This window comes from Crocodylus siamensis, chromosome 13, assembly GCF_052110815.1.
Source record: "Crocodylus siamensis isolate JL-2025a chromosome 13, ASM5211081v1, whole genome shotgun sequence".
In the NCBI taxonomy this organism is placed as follows: domain Eukaryota; kingdom Metazoa; phylum Chordata; order Crocodylia; family Crocodylidae; genus Crocodylus; species Crocodylus siamensis.
This window is the reverse complement of record NC_143407.1, coordinates 33,717,182-33,739,984: the sequence shown is the minus strand read 5'-3', so window position 1 is coordinate 33,739,984 and position 22,803 is coordinate 33,717,182. Positions and strand designations below refer to the sequence as shown.

General features: G+C 39.1%; 1 protein-coding gene across 4 annotated transcripts in view; it reads left to right on the top strand.

Moving 5' to 3' along the window:
• Positions 1-22,803, top strand: part of GGNBP2 (gametogenetin binding protein 2) — a 23,352-nt gene extending 549 nt beyond the window's left edge. For 2 of the 4 annotated variants that reach the window (XM_090026386.1, XM_090026387.1), the window contains exons 3-14: positions 5,672-5,752; positions 7,269-7,522; positions 8,850-8,948; positions 12,961-13,074; positions 15,501-15,710; positions 16,780-16,954; positions 19,516-19,710; positions 20,279-20,429; positions 20,621-20,746; positions 20,832-20,980; positions 21,529-21,777; positions 22,470-22,803. In XM_090026386.1, coding sequence (XP_089882512.1) covers positions 5,672-5,752; positions 7,269-7,522; positions 8,850-8,948; positions 12,961-13,074; positions 15,501-15,710; positions 16,780-16,954; positions 19,516-19,710; positions 20,279-20,429; positions 20,621-20,746; positions 20,832-20,980; positions 21,529-21,777; positions 22,470-22,673 — 2,007 coding nt within the window. In that variant the 3' untranslated portion in view covers positions 22,674-22,803. Of the gene's footprint in view, positions 1-5,671; positions 5,753-7,268; positions 7,523-8,849; positions 8,949-12,741; positions 12,868-12,960; positions 13,075-15,500; positions 15,711-16,779; positions 16,955-19,515; positions 19,711-20,278; positions 20,430-20,620; positions 20,747-20,831; positions 20,981-21,528; positions 21,778-22,469 lie in introns of all 4 variants that reach the window. The other 2 variants (XM_090026389.1, XM_090026388.1) reach the window with 2 other exon arrangements.

Here is a 22,803-nt window from a genome sequence, read left to right as displayed (position 1 = left end):
GACTTCCTCCTTCTCCGCCCGCAGACCAGCTCTGTTTTGGGGCCCTGTTTTCAACAAGCAGCCCTGGGCTCCCTGTTACGGGCGAGGGGGTGCAATCTGTCCCGGTGGAAATGACTTTAATTTAATGACAGTACTACAGAGGATCGCTTTTATTCAACTGACATGGATTTTGCCAATCCCCCCCCAATTCTAGAGATGGTGTTGATTAGACCAACCCAGGTTTTTTGCAAAAACAATTTAAAAACAAAGTCTTTAATTAGGTTTCTTGCAAAAAGAACTTAAAAAATAAAGAGTTTTTTTGCAAAAAGAATTTTTAAATCTTTAAAGAGTCTGCAAAAAGAATAGGAAAAAATGTTCAACTACAGAGGTTTTTTTTGCAAAAAAGAACTTTAAAAAATCTTTAATTAAAGAGGTTTTTTGCAAAAAAATCTTGTTGGTCTGATGCAAGGTGTTGTCTCAACTGCGAGCCTTTTTCCTCTAGACCAGTATGGCTACAACCTGGATACCTTTCATTGAATGTGTTCATTTATAATCTGCATTCTCAACAAATTGAGGGAGGTGGTGGTCAGGTTGGTTTCACTAATTTAACGAAGTATTCATTCATTATGTACATTCTAAAATAATCAAGGGATGTTCTGGTCAGGTTGGGTTTATTAATTTAACGATACGTTCACTTATAACAGGCATTCTCAAAGAGTCGAGAGAGATTCTGGTCAGGTTGGGTTCACTACTTTACTTTAATTTGACAATATATTCGTTCATAGCATATGTTTTAAAATAATCGTGGGAGCCAGCGATTGGGCTGGGTTCACTGTTTTTATTTTAGAACGTACATTATAAATGAATATATCATTAAAATAAAGTAACGAACCCAGCCTGACCACACCTCTCTCAGTTATTGTAGAACCTACTTTATAAATGAATATATCCTTCAATGTTCGTTCTAAAATAATTGAGAGAGATATTGGTTGGATTGGATTTCGGACCAGGTGGGTTAAAGACATGGTGACGAAAGGTAAATTCTTCACCAAAACACTCTTGGCCATTTGGCTGCCTTGTCCCTTCAGTGCGCTGTGCCACTAGTGTAAAGTGTGCAATTTTCATGCCGCTTGAAGTGGCAAAATGGATATTGGTTGGATTTTTTTTGTGTGTTGTTTGAGAGACACAAATGTAATCCCTGAGCCTGAAGAAGGGTGTGCGCACTCAACAGCTTGCAGAAAAAGGTATTTCTTTTTTGCAATTTCTTGGTCTAATAAAAGGTATCATCTGTGGACCAAGAGTTTTGCATTTCTTTTAGTGTCAGACCAACACGGCTGCCAAATACATACCTGGATCTGGGGACTGTGTCATCTAGGTCTTTTTCTCATATTTTGTAAGGGATGCTTTGGAGGAAGGTGCAAGGAGTCCCATGGTAGAAAATCATGAAGGATTTAAAGCCTAGGGCACGGGCCTGGGTGGAGCCGCGTCTGTTTTTCCTAATTTTTGCCCCTTGGGGTTTGTCTGTAGCTGTAAAACATAATATGGTTTATTCCTAATGTATTTATTTCTCTATCCAGTAGAATAAGATATTTTCACAATCTGTATAAATGCCTGAATATATTGTGTGTGTTAAGCTATTGGCCTTGTGACACCTAGTGCTGTTAGTTATGCATTATGTAAAAATTTATCCACTTTACATTTCTCTCTGTTTCCAGTAATAATCTTTCCACACTCTGTCTTTCTCTCTGTTTCCACCATTTCTTATTATGAGAGGGTGGACAAGACACTGATTTTTATGGATTTTTGGCTATTCTTTATTTTGTTTAATTCTCAGATATGTCAAGGAAACAAATATTTCATTCTTTCCAATCTCTTCTTGCTTCCAATCATTTTTGCTACCTGTCCTCTCTCTTTTTCGTACAGGGACCAGAACTCCATACAGTATTGCAAAGGGGAGAGTCGCATAATCAATTTATGTGTCTACCATTTTCTTTTTCTTTATCCTACTACTTTTATTGCATGCACAGTACAAGTTTGCATTGAGATGTTTAAGGATGGCCTGATTTCCCCCCCCCCCCCCCCGTGAATGGTTAGTTAACTTAAAACCCAGTAGCATGTAGAGATTGCTGATGACATTTCAGGTGCATTGTTTTCTCATTGTATTATTTTAAGGTCTGTGCAAAGAAAAAATATTTATTGGCAGTGTGTCAGCAGAAGACTAGCATGGTCATATTATGTGCACGTACAAATGCAAGCCTCTCTTGCATGTGCAGGAGTCTTACTGTTCTAGCTAATCTGCAGTATGGGTGGCTTAAAATTCTACCATTCTAAAATTCCTCCTAATTTTTAGTTGGCCTGAGTCTTGTCCTACATGTCTGGGTGTTTGTGATGTTAAAGTGTCGATGTACTTTTATGCTAAAGATGGGCTACAGTTATGAGTAAACAGGTTCCTGTGTATAGGTGTAAGTTGCTTTTGATCCCTTTGGCTGAAAAATGTTTGTATAAGTGCAAGTCATTCTCCACATAAAGAGGATTGCTCTGGGTCAGGTTCTCATGCTCTTCCCGCTATTGAATTATAAGATGCTTGTTTCTAGGTACAGTGGAAGCTTTCCTTTAACAGAGCTACAGAGATAGGAGTTGAATGGACTCTGGGCTTTTTGCCCTCCTCCCAGATTTATCTATAATTCTTAAAATCCTAAAGTCTTGACAGTTCTGTAGTCTGCCAAGCTTGGGGGTAATGCTAACTTTTTTTTTATTTTAAAGAGACAAAATAAGAATGTTCCAGGTGCTTATTGACTGGTATAATAAGGCTGGTGTGTAAATTATTTAATCTAGAAGGAAGGAGTTGGTGGCCCCAAATTGGTATGTGTGTGTCTGAAATGGAATTCTCTGAAACTTGTTGCATTTTTTTGGAATAAAAAGGTGTAAAAAATTGCATAGCTAGAATAACATGTCGCTCCTTTTTAAAGGGAAAAAAATACACTGGCTTTACATGTTCTTATTTTAACCCTTCCAGATAGAAACTGCTGAACATTAAAATATTTAACCTTTTAGGTTTCTGAAAATAACAGGAAGCAGCCTATGTGACCTCTGGGTCTAGGTTACTTATATTTTCACTTACTTCAGGGGGTGAGTGCTAACCATTATTCCTGTTCATAGAACTTCACCTGACAGCAGCCTGAATTGACTTGATCCCGAAGAGTTTCACTCTACTGTACAGAAACGCTGGAAGGCGTCCTTCAATAAAGGGTTGGGAATATGAAAGGAGGGTGGATTAAGTACTATTCCTTCTTTTGCTAGTGGTGGATTATCTTGCTGTCACTCTTGCATATAGCCCATGCCCAGCAGGAGCACCAGATCACCATGGACGAGATTAGCATTCCCCAGGAGTATCCTGAAACCGACACGGGCAGCATGATCCTACGCTCCACGTGGCAATGACTTGCAGAAGGCATAGGGAATGGTGGCTTTTTTTTAAATTTTAGTAGCACTTAGAGGCTTCAGCAGTGTTGCCCTGTTGGACAGACACGACACAAGCACACACTGAATGTTTTTTGCACATAATCCTGCACCAACAAAAAATTTATAATGTGTTATGGGTCCTAGAAGGAGAAGCCAAGAGAAGTGGATAAGGAAGGAGCCAAAAAAGCATAAACTATAAATAGAGAGAAAACGCATCTACAAGGAACAGAAAACTCCAGTAGTGTTCCAGTGCTAGCACATATAGGATTGGGACAAAGTTCATTTCCTTACTTTCTAGGCTTGGAGAGCAGAGTTTATCCTTCCGAAGTGACCTCTGGCCAGCTGAAGGAGCCGTATTGACTGGCTGAAGGAAAATGCATCATCTCTCTCTGGAGTTTGTTTCGGTGATTATGAGGGAAGTAGGGAGTGGAATAAGAGTCTCAGGAGATTGCTTCTCTCCTCCCCAGCCAGTTGAAGAAAGGGTGCAAAAGAAGTGGTGAGGAGGAGGAAAATGGAAGCAAACTACTTAATATTAAAAACAGTCGTCATGGTGCCAACTTAGCTGGCAATCTTATTGAAAGGAGATTTAACAATAGCAGTTTGTTGCAGCATATTTTCTTCACCCCTTAGGTGACTAAAACTTAGTTTTAAAAATACGTTTTATTTACACTGGCTTACTCTGCATTTCTCCACTTGGACAGTGTAAATCAATTAAGACTTTTGCATCCAGTCACTCTCTTCATATGGTGCAGTTTGAAGTCAGAACAGAAAGATACTTGCCAATTATCCAAGGGAAACTTTGAACTGAACATTTTTCTGGGATTTGGCCCTTTTGTAAAAGCCCATGTACAGTGAAAACCAGTTTTTAGCCAAATTTGAACTGACCTGATTCTGTAGAGAGATTTAAATAAGCTGATCCTCACTGACCTCAGTGGGACTCTGGTCATACTTGTTCATTCATACATGTGAAGTCAGTTTTAGGATCAGGGCTTTACCTATTAAAAGGCCTAGCTGGGTTGGTATGGAGCAGGGTCAATAAATGAAATTGCAGTACTCAGGTACTAGGACGGAGCAAATGAGTTCTGGTAGTGATTTGCTCAGCTAGTTATGTAAGTAAATTAAAGGTACATAAAATGTGGATACACTGTAAAAGATTTTTAGCTCGGTTCCCTCTGCATCTTCCTTTATCCATGCTGATTACCATAAATAGCGGAGGAGCTGTAAAGAGAGACTTACCTTAAGTGTAGCCATGAGGGAGTCCGGTTCTCATGTCTGGGGGCAAAGATGGTCCTAGCAATTTGAACACTAGTGGAAGAGGAATGTAGGAAGGAGTACTTGTTTTGTCTTGGGTACATCTGGTGAAAATTAATAGTTTATTTATTGTGCCAGACTAGCACAGAGCGGCTGCCTACACAAACTCCATGATGTGATACCCTAATAATTGCCTCTAAAGTATGAGGGAACTTGCACTTTGCGAATAAGAGTACCTTTTACTGGCATTTTGGCTTCCAAAAAAATGTAGTGCTTCTCATTTTGAAATCCTAAAATTATGTGGTTATCTATTAACAAATTGCAGCCTAAGTAAGTACCTTACTTTTTCCTAATCTTGTCACTTATTTAAGTTTTACTATGGAGGGCAAAAATATGAAATGTTGCATCAATAATCACATAGTAAAAGCGTAAGCCAACACAGCTAGGAATTACTTGAGAACTGCAGCTATAGTCATACAAAATCATGTCTACCTTGGAGTATCTTGTTACTATAATATATTCTTAATGAGCAGTAGACTCAGAAGTCATTAAACTGTCATATATGTGTGACTGCTCTTCTGTAACTTTATAGTTGTAGTTAAGCTGTTGGATCAACTTGTATCCTAATGCCTGAAATAATATAACTTCTTTTCAATTAAAGTAGTGCTTCAAACATTGAACATCATATTAGTAATATAAAATATTGCTGTCTCAGCTAGCAATTTTTTTGTTCATCTAAAATGGCCCTTTAGGAATTGCCAGGTTAAAAGCATGTCTAGAACATGAAGACGGGGTGAAAGCTTTGACAATTTTTAATACCACTAAATGGAGTGCTTTCTTCTCACTTTACAGTACTGGAAGAATTAAAGTGGATTTACTAGACATCTGTACCTGTATCTTTTCAAAGGAAGAATAATAAACTCTGCATTTGTTTGTTTGGCTACATATTTTTTGAAAAATAATTTTTTCTCTTGTTTAGATGGTGATGGAATTTCCTGATAACGTGCTAAACCTTGATGGACATCAGAATAATAGTGCGCAATTAAAGCAGTTCATTCAGGTAAACCATGAAGATTTTAATTGCCTGCCAATTAAAAAAATCTATGCGTCAGACTTCACAGTCTGTGATTACTTGACTGACTTTTTTCAAAGTTTTACTTGCCACTGTGTAAATGTTCGCTGTTACATTAAATATGTAGTGAAATGCCTCTTATGCACCAGCGCCAAAAGATGCATTTTATTTCATTCCCTTGCAGTTGGTGTTCCTGTACATTATGATCTTTATCAGGATGTAGTACTATGGTATTTAAAACTGAAAATTTCCAGCAAATTGGAATCCGTCGGTCAATGCCAATGTAAATGAACTTCGTACAGAAACCAGAATTTCTAGTTATATTTTGATCCATTATTTGGGTTTGGGAATGCTGTACTGTATTTACTAAAATAGAAATTTGTCACTGTGGAACATCAGATACCTCCGACGTACTCCCAAAACGGGGGTGACAGCATTCATTTATACCTTGGTTGCTAGTGGGATACTAAAAGACAGATTTGTGGTTCCCACAAAACTCTCTATGCTAGCAAAGTCGTCTGTTTCTGTTGTGCCCATTTTCTTTTATCTCCTTTAGGCTAGAGCTGTCGGCATTGGGCAGAGTGTGTAGCTTCTTGCATTTCTGTAATGTAGTATATTAACTGCTGCGTTTCAGATACAGATGCTGCATGTAAAGCATTTCTCTGCAGGATAATGGGAGAGGAATCCAGCAGAAGCAGCTGCTAGTTTTTAGTGCTGTTAGTCAACTGTTGGGAAGTGAAGGGTTGTTGCAACGTGCCATCATTGTCAGATTATCCCTGATGCAGTAAAAGAAGTCAATTTAAGTCAGTATTTTAATTATCTCCAGTATTTTAAGCATCGTTTTAAGGAAGTAATACATGACTGTTAAAACCGAAAAATTAAAATAGTGTCTTTTCTTTAATTCAATTTGTGCTTTGACACCATATTTTTAAGTTGTTTTCACTCTCCCTGTCCTGGTTATGCAGGGTCACTGACTGTTTGCCTGGTGTGTTAAGACTTGTATAAATGCAGTAAATTATGACTTATCAGAGAGAGTTGGTAATAGTCCTGCACTGAGAGACCTTGCCAGTCCCGGCTGTTCCTGTCCTTTCCTTGTGCTCGAATGGAGGAGCCTGTGTCTCTTTGGTAGTAAAGGCACTTCAGAGTTGTCATCGTGGAATAACAGTATTTCTGATAAAGTGGAATAGGGAAAGGACAGGAGAATAAGAATTGCTTTCTTTTTGTGAGGCTGCACTCTAAGGCTCAAAATAGTGCTGATGGTAACAGAAGTTCCTCCTATGATAGTAGCAGGAATACTTTTCTTCCTGTGTTGGCTCCAGGCTTGTATGCGTTTTTGTCCCAAATAATTATCTCATCAGTAGTGAACTAATGACCCGAAAGCTTAAACGCTGCAGATCCTTACAAAATACCTTTAGTAGATAGTAAAATGCTGAAAACGTGAAAACCTATGTTTAAAAATCAACCCTTAAGAGATTTTTAACGGCGTTCTCTCTCTCTCTCTCAGCGACATAGTATGCTTAAACAGCAAGATCTAAATATTGCCATGATGGTGACATCGCGTGAAGTCCTGAGTGCACTTTCGCAGCTTGTCCCATGTGTCGGCTGTCGTCGTAGTGTGGAACGTCTGTTTTCCCAGCTTGTTGAGTCTGGAAATCCAGCTCTTGAGCCTCTAACTGTTGGCCCAAAGGGCGTCCTTTCTGTAACTCGAAGCTGCATGACGGATGCAAAGAAGCTTTACACTTTATTTTATGTGCATGGGTAAGTAACTCCTGATTGGTATATGAAAACACAGTTGCTCAGGTTGTTCTTTCCTTGCCCCACTCCTGAAAGAAGAAAACTAACCTCTCTGCCTAGCTTTCTTGGTGTAAATACTGAAGTGTTATTGGCACTTTGATCAGATACTACTTAGTTGATTGGTTTTGGGTTTTTTTGGTTTTGTTTTTTTTGAGTAGGGCTAAATTAAAAACTGTGTGATCTAATTACTCTTTTATGGCCAGTTGCATTTGTTCTTTCCAGTTGAAGGAGACTGAGGATTAATATTTAGGTTTTTAGCTGTTTGGTGCTAAGTAAGTATATGTATAGTTTTAGCAGGCATGTTTAGAGGAAGAGTTTTTACCCCTCCAGATTGTAAGCATTAAAAGAAGAAGATTTCTGTGTCTTGCTCTTGCAGTACAGTAAATTGGGTAGACCAGTGCCCTTTAGTATTGGAGAGGGTGCGGATTTAAACCCTCTTGAGTGCATCCCCACAAGCACGCACATGTAGTTTGCCATGCTGCAAACCCATTTGCCATGCTGCAAAGAGCACGTTCCCTTGTTTGCTGTATTCCTAGTTTGCAGTGCAGCAGTTGTTGTTTGTTTGTTTGTTTGTTTGTTTGTTTTTAACACTAGGAGATCCTGGTGTTAAAAAACAAAAACCAAACAAACAACAAACCCAAAAAACCACAGCAGCAGCAAAAACAACAAACAAACAAACAAAAACCAACCAAACAAAAAAACTTGGTGGGGCATGTGGCTACAATGCGCACTGCCCATAACCTGGTTGGCTTGAGCCATGCTCCAGCTGCCAGCCAGGCTCTGCATGGCCGGATCACCACCATAGCAGCCACAGGAGGACCCCAGGTTAGGCTGCGGCCAGCCCAGGTGCTGGCCCCAGCCTCCCCCATCTCACCTGGGGCAATCTGCCACACCCCAGAGTGCATGTGCAGGAGCAAATATGTGCTGCTGCTAGTTGTCCCTGGGGAAATGTTTGTTCATGGGGACGTGCCTTCTGTGTCTGCTACCCTTAAAAGCTAGCGGTTACTCTGGCACATGAGACTGAGACTGACTTGCTTTGCTTTTTAGAAAGGTTCATTGTTTGTTTTTTTAATTCACCTGAGCTATTGAAAAGAGACTTTGTATAGTCAAAAGCAAAAATAGAGGCAGGAAGAAGAGCTTGGAGTTTGTGAATCTGTGCAAAATATTTGTTTCTTTGGTAATAGTTGAAACATTATCTGTCCATTTGAGTAATCTTGTGAGTGTTGTTGGAAAAATGTAAATTTAATATTAAAGGCAGTTTATGATTTTTTTTTTTTTTTTAATTACATAGGTCCAAATTGAATGACATGATAGATGCAATTCCCAAAAGCAAGAAGAACAAGAGATGTCAATTGCACTCCCTAGACACGCACAAGCCAAAACCTTTGGGGTAAGTTACACAAACAAGGGTACGATGTCAGTAAAAGTTGTCCTGTGTACATTGACATTTAAAAATATTCAGGGAATGGCCTTATAAGTATGAAAAGACAATTTGCTAGTATGAAGAGAAATTGTATTTTCAATATACTGCTTCTCTGCATGTTAAAGGTATAGAGATGGAAAGGAACACTATGCTGTATTAAATGGTGTATGCATTATTATTGGCCTAGAAATCTTTGGCGAGTAATATTTTAAAACTCTTTTTTGAAGACCATTTTTCACAACTGATGTCATAGCTGTGAGCTTACTTTTAAAATTGGTAGTAGAAATGTCTTCAGAAAAACATGATCTGAAAAAGCTTAAGTTTTCTGAGAAACCTTGGATGATATATATTATATTATATATAATCATGTTCAGAGGGCCAGCTTTTAAAAGCATGAGTATAACTTGGGTTTTTTATTGTTTAGCTGACCAGAATGGATGGATTTTAGTAGCAGATGTTTTAATCCAAGTATTCTTAAATGTAATTAGATAACCAGTAATCATGAATATTTTTTGTTTGTTTGTTTTGTTTTTTTAAGAACATGGCAAAAGGTTCAAACAGCAAAACTTCTTGCCGTTTTGTGTTGTTACTGGTATATTTGTTTATTTTGGTTTGCATCGAGGTTGAAGTAATTGCAGTGTTACTTTGGCTGAGTATTCATTTGAAACCAAATAAATTTGATTTTAAAGATTTGGCGAGCATTTGTAGGAAAAGCCAACTAGTGCATGTACATCTTAAAACTTGCACGTGGTTACTTGAAAAGCTGCATCATAATGGGGCATGGTAAGAGGTGTGTGAGTTTGATTGTTTATTTTTAAAATCTTTGACAGAAAAGTTGTTCTGACATTCTTTTCACTTCTGGCTTTGTCCATCTCATGAGGTTGTGTCTTGTTGGACAATTTTGTCAAAATTGTGACCTCTGACCTGTTAAGGTGGATTTATCGTTTTACGTTTCTGATACCTTTTGGAGTCAGAGCTGTTGTATAACACTTTTAAAATGGGACCAACCTTTTGGGCCTCCCAGCACTACTGCATGTCAAGAGTTAACTAAATAGCATATATGTGTAAATAGCTAACTTGCTTTACAGTATTAACTGTCTTACAACTGTTGTCAGCTACTCTTGTGCTGTTGAGAAGTTTCTTCATGAATCTAGTGCTTGTTTAAAGCAATAGACAGTTCAGTTCAGTGAGGTTTGATATATTTTTGAGTGAGGTTTCTTGTCATGCAGGATGAAATTTTCAAGACTTGGGAATAGGAACATGCAGAGCAGGAATTGTTCCAGTTAGTCTTCCCTCCCTCCCTTTGTGCTTTCCCCCCAATATCTTCCAAGATTTGGGGTGCCAAATTCTGTATTCCTGTTGTGCTTCTGCTATAACCACTCTGATTTCAGATTTAAATAGGGTGCTCATTAAACTGTCACAGTGCCTCCATTCTCTTAGCTGTTTTTACTGTGACTTGAAAGAGATTTTCTGTAATAAAGCAGTGCATGGATTTACACATGCGCTGTGCTGCAGAGTAGACTAATTAGCTCTGTAGTAAAGCGACACCATCTACACATGCACCCATATTAGGGAGCAGTAAATTAACTAACTCTGCCATAGGGTACTATCCTACAGCAGAGGACAGTACTGTCCTGCAGCAGAGGAAATACATGTAGACTCTAACCAGGGTGGGGCACAAGGGTGCTCCAGTGTGGGGGCTGCCTGCCACCTAGCCCTGCACTGTAGCACCCTCGTGCCCCAGCCAGCCTTGATGCTGCCACCCGGAACCTGGGGCTGACCCCCGCCACGGCCTCCTGTCAGCCCATGGCTGCTCTGCCCCAGCTCAGACTGCTGCGGTTCTGGATGCACGTGCAGATGCAGTGCTCAGGAGCAGCTGACTCTAGCATGAACTACACCAGAATTTATTGAGTTGTGCAAATTGCACATGTAGATGCTCCCACTTAGGCCTAATTTAGTCCCCGTGATCCTTGTCAATGTTCTTACCTGTGTTGATGCTTTTTTGTTAAGACGACCAAAGCTACTAGTGTGAAATTAAATAGTTAATCCTTTTCACACAGGGATGTTTGCTAGATATTGGAACTCTGTATGGCTAGTTTTAGTCCAAAATAATTAAAACCAGAATAAACAACAAACTAAAAACAATCATGGAAGTTGCGTGACAATTGCAGATTACCACTGCTCTACTTTGAAGTTGAATCTTTCCCATAGCCATTGCCTTGCCTGTTTAGATTGCAGTTTCTTCAGGCTGGTGATTATCTTGTATTTTTTAAAACATCTCATGCAAACCAAACTGTAACTTGCCTGTTCTTTATACTGGTTTTATAGACAAAACCTGAAATGTCAGTAGACTATCCTTGGTTGAAATATATTGGATCTTTGCCTGTTTTACTTGTGTTCTGCCTCTTGCATGGTAATCAGCCTGTTAGAGCCCGATCATAGGTTTCATATTATAGGATGCATTTTTCTCCACAAAATCAATATTTTTCTTGTTTATGTCCATTCACCAAAAGGCCAGATAAAATGCATAGCAGGTGTTTAGGCTGTCTCTGCAATTGCAGATAATGGCACTCAGTTCAGGGCCTGAATAGTATAATTTGTTTACAGTAATTAGAAGAGAAATTTGGTACACCCATTTTTGTTACACATCGGAGTAGATCGGTTGAAGTGAATCTCTCTAGCACTCTAAAAACTTGCAGGTTAATATTGCATGTGTAGAAAATATACATAGTATCTAAATTGAAGCATCCAACTCTGTCCTATGCTCAGTTTACTCTTATATGCAGGGCTTGAACCACAGAAGCAACTGGGTGGCATTAATACTCAAATTGATACAGTTAAACTTGCTTGTTTGAGTGGAAGAGAATATATTGGACTAGTCAGAAAGGGGTGAAGGAAAACTTTGTGAATAGGGAAATTTCGTTCTCATTTGCAAGAAGCTTTGGCTTTTAAATAATCACTGCTATTCCTCATGTATATTACATGTACAACATAAACTTGGTATCTGTTTTCTTGTGTTCTATAATAACAGGTAGTCGGTATGTGTGTGTCTTTCGACTGACAAAGTCTTGAGCCTATAATGACACCCTTCTTTTGGGGGGTCGAAAAATAACTAATATGGTTGTTAGTCTTGAGGGCCTGTCTATACTTCACCAGAGTAGCTATCTTGGATTATTTTGGTGCTCTCTCCCCTCTGCATGGACAAACTTATTCTGGAATGAGAGTGCTTTTTCCAATTTAGCATTGTCTATAAATGTTCATTTGAGAGCTTAAATAGAAACAGCCTGAAAAACTAGCCATCTTGGAAAAACTTGGTGTATAGAAAAGCCCTGATAAAAATGCCAATTGATGTTTTAAAAAGCTTGTGAAATTGTACAGCAAAGAACCATTTTGTCAAATGTGATTGTTTGAGACGATAAAGTTAAAAATCATTTAAGTTGTATTCCCTATAGGGTTTTTTGTGTAGATATTTTAGATATTTCCTACCAAAACTATTTTAATAATGGAAAAAAAATCATGTTTGTTCTTTAGTCTTAATTTTTCACTTGATGTCATAATGATTCTAGTTTTGTGACTGCAAAGGACAAAATCCATCAGATCTTGTGGAAGTTTTAGAGTTATCTTTTTGTATTTTGGCGTTTGTAGCATTCAAACAAAATTAGTGAACTTGGTAGTGTTTTGATAAAGTAAGTTGCAGGAGAATGTTTAGTTTATTGTATACATTGCGTAGCTATAAATCTCTTTTAATAATATGCTGCAGTGAAGGGAGCAGTAGCACACTCAGTACAGAGAAATTAGGTGCAGATAAGAAAAGTAGTGAAGACAGCAGGAAGGAGAGCAAGTGTAAGATCACATTCCACTATGGACCTTTCCAGGGAGCAGCCAGGTAAAACAACTAAAGAAAAATAACACTACAGCTTTGCTTTTTTGTTTCACTGTTAAAAATAAAAGACCTAATATACACTTCTTTCTCTTTTAGGGGTTGTTGGATGGATGTGTGGGAACTCATGTCCCAGGAATGCAGGGATGAAGTCGTTTTAATTGATTCTAGTTGTCTTTTAGAAACATTAGAAACGTATCTACGAAAACATAGGTATGTTAAAAAATAACAGCATTCTCAACTATGTACAGCGCAAACCTAGTTCTCTTGCGAAGCAAAGTATGTAAAGCTCACAACATCTGAAGGATTTCAGTCTGTTAAGGGTAAACTGGAAAGAACTCTATAAAGTTCTCAGTTTTATGTTTTGCGTAGCACACTTCTGTGGCGTTCTGTAACAGTTGAGTCTGCACAGATTTGAAAACTATTTGTGTTATCTCTGGAACCAAAAATACAGTTCTATTGAATAGAATTTAATTTTTAATGAAACTATAAACTAATAGTTCTGTATACCAAGCTAAATTTTATAGCAGTGCATTTCTAAAAATGACATAGGCCCCCATCTACCTATGCAGGTAAAGGCACAATTGGATTTAATACTTGATCTTTGGCTCTGCCTGCATTAGCAAGAAGCAGGCTGCCACGGCTTTGAGGGGACTCCCAGCTGTGGATGCCACTTGCAGTTGGGACCAAGAGCCCAGTAAGATGTGGAACTACCAACCCCCATAGCCATGGGGTGCTGCTGCAGTCTCCTATTTGCCAGGGGTGTGGAGTGCAGCTGAGAGTCTACCAGACCTTGGTGCGTGGTGTGCTTCCCAGCGCCTGGGAGATGACAGCAACTGCAGTCACCCTGCAGACTGCCCACACATGCAAATTAAGGCTGGGTAGAAACCAGCTATAAAGTTATTACACTTTTTCAAGCAGTAAATTTATAGCTGGTTGGACCTTTGTAAGGCAGGATAGTTCATTTGCACTTGTAGCCAGTCTAAATTCATAGCGTAATTAACAAGGTAATTGCACAACTGATCTAATGTATTGAGGGAGCCATAATAGTGAAATTTGCCCTCAATTTAAAAAAAAATAAATCAAAACTGTCTTCACCAACAGGATATATACGGGAAGAGTTAAATGAACTTGAGTACTATATTACTTCCAAAATGTAAAAAGGGCTTCTAACTGGGATTCCTGTTTGCTCTCATGATTACAGTGAAACACATGATTTTAAAAGGAGACCTATAATTATAGAAGTAAGAGTAGTGTTAGGGTTGCAGTCGCACGTCAGTGGTTTTCAAAATTAGGTTTTTATGAGTGTGTGATTAACCGTCCTCTAGAACCATGATCTTTTGCCTAGAAAAAAGATAGGGCGCTTGTCTGGATGTGGCCACTGAGTGCAAGCACAGATGTGCGGCATGTGGTGCTGCGGATCCATCTGTGGCGCCACGCGCCACTTATGCATGTGTTTCTTGCGCTGCTACCTTGCAGTGAGGGTGGGGTTTGACCTCAGGAGATCCTGGCTTGCCCTACCCTATCCGGGGTAACCTGCCACATGCCAGAGTATGCGTGGCATGGGCATTCCCCAGGGGCAAGTAGCAGCAGTGTGCCTCGTCTGGATGTGCACTCATCTGGAAGTGCCCAGTGTGACAATTTTGAATGCCCACTAAAATGCAACTGCAAATGTAGAGGAGTTGAAAAATTATTCCAGCAGTCCAAATGCATCAATCTAAATTACGGGAAGAAGAAAAATAATTGATTAATTAAACACTTATGTTATAAAAGAAATTGAGTCTTTAATATCGACAAATATTTAATATTTACTATATTAAAAATTGTTTTGTTGGCAACATACCTAATGTGACACTTGAACATGGATTAATACTTATTACCATTGTTTAAATAGGATGTGAATGGGCCTTTTCCTTCTCTTTTTTTTTATTCATCATCCACTGGACATATGATTGACTTATGTTCACCCCCCTTTCTGACTCTTCAGAATTTAAAATCTGAAACAAGAACACAGATTAGGACCATACATTCTTTGAACAATTGTAGCAGACTCTCTTGAATAATTAGAACCTCCTTGAATATCAAATTATGCAGCATGGTAAATTCTAACCTACTCACAGGAGGTTTAATAGAAATGCACGTCTTAATACGACAGATGTAAAATAAGTATTCAGTTTGTTATAGCTGGTCATTCACTTCAGTATATTCTAGGTTAGTCAGTTCTTAGTAACTTAAACTAATATTTTGTAAAGGTATAGGAATTGTCAAGCTGACTTGACCTCTTCAAAAATTCCCATGTTGGATGGCTGTGGAATATCCTGTCTTTGGGGAAGTTTCTTCCCAACCTTACCTGTTAAAGCTTGATTCATGCCTGAAGCATGAGGTTTCTTATTCAGAACTTTAGAATTCATCCTAATAATATATTAATAACTTTGAATGTTATCCAAGTAAATATTTGATTGTTCAATCTTTGGAAATGGTTTAAATCTTACGGTGTACTTGTTGAATAACTGGAACGTGCAGTGTTCTGTCACTACATGAGTGTGCTGTAAACTGGATTAAACTGTGCCCTAAATTTCTATTTCAATAAGAATTCTCCGCTTATCCCTTTTTTTTTCTTTTTTTTTTTATAAATACAGGTTTTGCACTGACTGCAAAAATAAAGTACTTCGGGCATACAATATTCTTATTGGTGAGCTAGATTGCAGCAAAGAAAAGGGCTATTGTGCTGCACTTTATGAGGGTTTGCGTTGCTGTCCACATGAACGTCACATACATGTATGCTGCGAGACGGATTTCATTGCACATCTATTGGGTCGAGCTGAACCAGAGTTCGCAGGAGGGTATGAGTATGTAATTTGCTAGAGTGGGCTATCTAGCGCTTTGCTTCTTTATTTTTATCGTTGAATGTATATTGCAATGTGGTATTTTTTGCCTTCTTGCTGCATAATAGACTTCTGTATGTAAACATTTGTATTTGAAGTATATCTTCTGGGTAATGCTTCAAAACAATGAACATTTCATTATGGCCTCATGACTTAAGCACTTCTCAGCTTACAAACAAGACTGGAAGAAACTGTTAAATGCCTTGCAATTCATTTGTTCATTCATTAGGGCTGCCTTGCTTTCGCCATTAAGGTGATAGAGGTGTGCGAAATAGAAAGGGAGTCCCAAGTCATACTGAACATTTTATATGTTTAAAAAAAAATAAAAATCCAGATTTCAAATATGAACTTAACTGCTGTCGTTCTATAATTGGATTTTGGATGTTGTTATCCTAAAATGTTCTAATAGCAGTATAGTTCAGAACTTGAACTATTTGGACCTCTTCCATAAAGGTTTTGACTGGGGAGAGAAACAAGCGTGTTACAATACTTACTCTTACTGGTTGTTACAATAATGATAAAGTTGCTTTGTTGAAAGGTAACCAACTCATAAATTGGTATACCCCTCCATATGCCCTTTGCTTCCTAAACCATCTCTCAAACCAGAGACACAACCCCCCGACAGAAGCTTGTTTGATTGGATCCCCTAAACATTCAAAAGTATGACATGTCCTGCAATCCCCTTCATCACCAGCAGCCGTGATCTGGTGGGATAACTCCCCAAAAGCCTCCGAACAGAGAGCACAATACAGCCCTTAAGGTGCTGTGCATACACGGACATGTTATGAGTGCGGTGACGCAGCTTCAGATTTTTGTTGTAGTCCTTTCTATTTTGCATCTGCATGCAGCAGTACCAAACTGGATAAACATAGTGGGATTATGCAAAAGTTTCTTCAACTTATTGAAAAACTCACCTGTTCAGCTGCTTTGAATGTACAGTAGTGTGTGACATGACTTGATATTGTGTGTTCTGGATATTGGTACGTCATTTGTAACCTTCTGTACTAACTGTGTGCAACCTTTATTCTTCTAGGCGAAGGGAAAGGCATGCTAAGACAATAGACATTGCCCAGGAAGAAGTTTTGACTTGTCTGGGCATTCATCTTTATGAAAGACTGCACCGAATTTGGCAAAAGCTACGGGCTGAAGAGCAAACATGGCAGATGCTTTTTTACCTTGGTGTTGATGCTTTGCGCAAAAGTTTTGAGGTAAAAATTGGTGGCTAGTTTCAATTCTTGCAAAGACTGAGCAACTTGGAGTTAATGTAGGAAACCTTTAATATAATATAAATATAATAATACAAGAGTATATATGGTTAGGAGGGACTTCCTAGGTCAGTGGCTCAACTCTTCTCCTGTTGTCTACAATAGTATTATAACTCCTAAACGTGTTGATTCGTCGTCACTGATGTATATTTCCATTATGATGTGAAATATTTCCTGGATGGTGGGAGAGAACAAGTCCAGTCCTTACGTTCTGATATAATGCTGCAGTAGAATGGATTCTCCGTAGTTTTAACATGGGCAGAGGGACAGACTGAATTCCTGTCTACACCACAATTGTTAAATGTAGTAACAGGAGTTCCCTTGTTTTACCCTTAAGTATAGTAAAAATAGGGAATGTGTCTTTGATTTGTCATTGTGACAGAATGTTTATGTTCAAACTGAGCTGTATTCAGAAGTTTGAAACTCTCTTTAAAATCCTCCAGTTTTACTAACTGACCTAACTTTCAGTTGCTTGGATCTCATGTGTCTTTCAATGCCTTTGGTATTAAAATAGCAAGTGTTTAATTGAAATAGCCTTATCATTTCTGTCTTTTTAAATTATGTGGTTTCTTTCATAATAGCTCCACTCTTTAATTACTGCTTTATGTCTAAACTATTTTAAAATAAATCAAGAGAGAGAGATAAAAAGTCAGTTTAGGAAAATAACCAATGTCTATAAATTCACTTATTACTGCATATCCAATTTCCTGTTGATGGAGTTGTTTCAGAAAGCACAGCAATAGGAAGATCCTGATTTCAGGTTGTAATGTAACACATTTTTTGAGAAAGCTAAAGTATGTTTTCAGTTTAAACTAGTGAAAGTTCCTAAAACTTAATTTCACTGCGTTTGTTCTAAGTGCAGGTTATAAAGGGAACTTGTAAGGCTGGGTATGAATATACAGTGACCAGCTGGCATAACACTTCTAGTTTAGCTTAAACTGCTTTCAAACGAACATAAGGAGTATATCTACTCATGCAATTTGTGTGCCTGAATAAACTCCTGGTGCAGTTCACACCAGAGTTTATTGCTCCCAGGTGCAGCATTTACACATGTGCCCGGGACTGCACCATATTGAGCCGGGGTGGTGCATCCCTGTCTGTCAGGACACCTGGAGGGTCAGGCTGCCAGCCTGGAGCTGCTCTGCCCTGGCTACCTGTGATGCAGAGGAGCTGGCTGGGGCAGTAGGATGCTACGGTGGGATGCTAGCTGGCAGGCAGACCCTGCACTGTAGCGCCCTCATGCCCCAGCCAGTCCCTGTCACTGTCTGCGTGTGCATTGCAGCAGAGTTAATTCATGTACTCTTACCTAATAGGGCAGATATGTAGCTGTAACACTTTACTGCGGAGCTAATCAATCAACTCTGCACTAAAGTGCACATGTAGATGCCCCCAAGGAGACCAGAAACTGTCAGTCTTGCTACAAACAGAACACGTTCATGCAGAATTACATAACTATACCTAACCATGTAGGCAAGTCCATGTTCTTAGCTTTCCATATATTATGAAATAATCTGATGTCCGATATCCCAATTTTGAGCTACCATTACCCTTTTAATGATAATTGCCACTACCCTTAATGTTGAAAGCCAGAAACTTTCTTTTACTCATCGTATACAAGCTGTTTTGACCAAGGAATACTGATTAATTCTGTTTCGGTACTGCTTATGTCTGCTGCCTTTCAGCTTTTTAGTGCTACAGTTCAGCCTGGGTGCTCAACCTCCAGTCTATGGACCATATGTGGCCTACAGAGTCCTCGTATCTGGCCTGCAGGGCTCCCCGTGAGTCAGGAAATTTTGGCAGTGGGAGAGCAGTGGCCATTAATATGGCCACCCTTCCCCCAGCCAGATTCCCAAACCCCAAGATCCACACGGCCTGTTGGAGCCCAGCCAAGCTTCCTTCCCACAGCTGGGCCGGGCCAGGCCATGCCCTTCCCCTCTCCTCACATCTCAGTTAGTGCCAGACCACACTCCCTTTTCCCTCTGCAGGGCTGGGTTAGGATTGGGCCATACCTCCTTTATTCTCTTGGGGCCAAGCCCCCTTTCCCTGTGGGGCTGGGTTGGGGCCAGACTGTCTGCCTCTGTGCATCTGGATGGTGGCTGTTGCGCTGCCCTGGGTGCTGGATTGGGACCATGGGCCAGATCAGGCACTGCCCATCTGGCCCGCTGGGGAAAAAAGTTTGAGCACCACTGGTTTAGCTTAAAGATTTTTTTTTTTTTCATTGACATTTCTTGAAAGAACTTAAATTTTTATACCAATACATTTTAATACACAAGTCTTCAGGGAGCTGCCTTCTCCCAAATTCTAAATCTAAACCTGAATTGATGCATTTTTCCGTAAAGTGATGAGAGAGAATTCAGTCATCACAGGAACATTGGAGAAACAGTTTGTTAATATGCCCTTTTTGTTTCCCTTTTTATTTTACACAAATGGAAAAGCTTGATTTTTTTTTTTTTTTTGTGGGGGGATGATAATTTCTCTAAACAGACTTTCAATTTTATAAATAGATGGCTGTGGAAAAAGTGCAGGGTATTAGTCGACTGGAACAACTCTGTGAAGAGTTCTCAGAAGAAGAAAGGGTACGAGAACTAAAACAAGAGAAGAAACGGCAAAAAAGAAAGAACAGGCGGAAAAATAAGTGTGTATGTGAGATTCCTGCTCCTTTGCAAGCATCGGAAGAGAAAGAAACAAATCAGGAGAAGGTAAATGCTGCTGATCAGTATCTTAACTTTCTGCTGCCATTAAATAACTGTTCTCAGTAATATGGGAATAGCTTTGCCCATCACTCTATTGCTTCATAGATCCTGACTTTTTTTATGGGTTAGAGGTAATTTTTGGAATGTCTCACTGCTAGAATTTGATACCTTTTAGAAATAAGTCTGCCTTCTTGTAAAGGAATAGTTTATGATTAAGCCCACTCAGGTGTATGGTCACTTGAACTGTATGTGATCGTTGAGTAATCTAAAATAAGTCCTGCCAATAATGGCATTTTGTGAATACTCTGTTTGCTGTTGCTTCAAGACATGCTGTTGTAGATCCAGCTGTTGTGGGGAGGACTAGGGTGGGATCCTCTGGTCCAGTGTACGGCATGTTCCAGCGCAGAAAGCGAGACTTGTACTTTTTGGAGGGGCAGAAATAACAGATGCAAAGAAGAACTAATTTTGTGGGAGGAGTATTTTTTTGTAGGTGTAGTGGGAAGGTAGGACAAAGGCTAATATTTGCTGACTTGTGTTTTCATACTTTCTGACTGTGTCTTGACTTTGTTTAAAGGAGAATTCTGACTTCATGGAAAATAGTTGCAAAGCCTGTGGTAGCACAGAAGACAATAGCAGTTGTGTAGAAGTAATTGTTACCAATGAAAGCACTTCATGCACCTGTCCTGGCAGTGGCACTCTGTTGGGTTCACCTAAAATAAAGAAAGGTATATGTTTTGTATGTTAAATTTCATATCTTTCATTCTGGAAAGCCTGTGGGGAAGATATTTTCAAGTATTTAAATCTTATTCTTTCAACTTTTTTTTTTTTTTTTAAGAGCTGTTTGTTTATAGAGGCCTAACTAGAAGATTTTTAACTGCTACTATCGATTTTACAGTAACCTCTCCTTTCATCCCAGGTTTATCTCCACATTGTAATGGTAGTGATTGCGGCTATTCATCTAGCATGGAGGGCAGTGAAACGGGATCTCGGGAGGGTTCAGATGTAGCCTGCACCGAAGGCATTTGTAACCATGATGAAAATGGTAAGTCAACACAAACTTAAAGTTCACATTGTCCTAGTTGAAAGCCTAGCAAGTGGATCTCTGAGACATGCGCTGTCTTTTTTAGGTGATGACTCGTGTGTCCATCGCTGTGATGAGAAAGAGGAAGATGGGGATAGCTGTGTGGAGTGTTGGGCTAATTCTGAAGAGAACACAAAGGGCAAAAACAAAAAGAAGAAAAAGAAAAGCAAAACTTTGAAGTGCGAGACTGAGCACGTAAGGACACCAGTGTCTTTTTAGGATGCTAACTTAATTATGTGTTTTTTGTAATACAATTACTTCAGAGCTCACAACTCGTCTTGCAGCTAATGTTGTAAGCACGGTAGCGTGGGTTTTTCTGTCCTTCTCTCTCATTCATACCTTTGTTTGAAATGGTTAATCATACTAAGTCCTGGATAAGATTATGTCAACTACTTGTGGACGTTTGTATCTCATTTCTTCCTCCTGCTTCTTACCCCTTAGCATATACGTCAACTCTTGTAGGGAAGGGAGGGACACCTCTGATAAGCCAGTTATTTTTATAGTCCCTTTATCAGTAGTACCTGAGGGAAGACATGCAATTAGCATAGCAAATCCTCCTATTTCCAGTTATTCTAGTAAGGTACTGAAATCTTCTTTCCAAGTGGTGCTTTGTTGAACTGTAATGACGCAAGACTGTTTCTTGAATGTATCAAACTTAATGTCCCAATGTGAGATCAAATCAGTATTGCAGGTCAAAGAAACCAAACTTCCAGTAATTCTTTGTAAATTGTCTTACCTCTTAGATTCAAAAACTTGGAAGCTGTATTACAGATCCAGGTAATCGTGAGTCCTCAGGAAATACTGTGCGCACAGAATTTCATCGTGACAAGACCAAAGACATGCATGCTGAAAGCTGCTGTAGCTCAGAAAAAAATGGGAAGCAATTGCCTTGGTTTGAGCACAGGAAAAACGTGTCACAGTTTGTAGAACCTACAGAACCAGCATCCGCTCCTGATTCTGGAAAAGGTGCCAAGAGCTTAGTTGAGCTCCTTGTAAGTAATATATTTGAATTTTAAGCGGGTTAAAATATGCTCCTTCTAAAGCAGTTGGGGTTGGCACTAGGAATAGGGAATTTAGTATCTAATATACGTGTGTAGAATTAGTACAGTGAAGAGATAACAGAAGGTGCTTATCAAACCTTTTTCAGTGGTCTGTTTGCCATTTGTGTGTGTAGAGATGATGATGAAGGCAGCCTTAAAGGAAGTGTATATATAATTTCAGTTTTTCAGGAATGTGTAAGTATTGTGACCAGTGGAATAATAGTTACAATGTTGAAATGAAGATATGTACATTGTCCATTCTCTCAAGTGCGGGTGCCAGCACATCGTGCTTCTCAGACAGGTTTTCTTCCTTGCTTTGCATCCCTGTATTCTCAAAGCTCCGTATTATCACCTGTCACTTGAAAATGGGAGAAAACTCTAGCAAAAGGTAGAGCTAGTTAGCTTCAGGGTTCACTGCTGAAGGTGGTATAACATTATGAATCAAAGTAAAGTGAGTTAGTTAAGTCTTCCTGTCATCATGTGAAGGTTATCTTTTGTTCAAACAGCTGTATGCCTTGAACATGACTAGTCACATATATGAAACCCCTGGACCAAAGACACTAATTTGAAATATTGCACAGCATATGCAGTCCTATACAGGGAGAGCAGTAGTCAGGTTTTTAACTACCTCTTTTCATTTGTAGGATGAATCCGAATGCACTTCTGATGAGGAAATCTTTATCTCGCAAGACGAAATACAGTCATTTATGGCAAACAACAAGTCTTTTTACAGCAATAGAGAACAATACCGACAGCATCTGAAGGAGAAATTTAATAAATATTGCCGCTTAAATGATCGCAAGAGGCCCATTTGTAGTGGTTGGTTGACAACAGCTGGAGCGAACTAAATACAATAAAATAGCTCTGTCTTTCATTGAAATCCTCGAGATGACTACTGCGCCTTCTCTTTCAAAAACTTAATTTAGTGACTTATGGCAAAATTTTATCTTAAATCAATGTGATTCTTTTTTTTCTTTC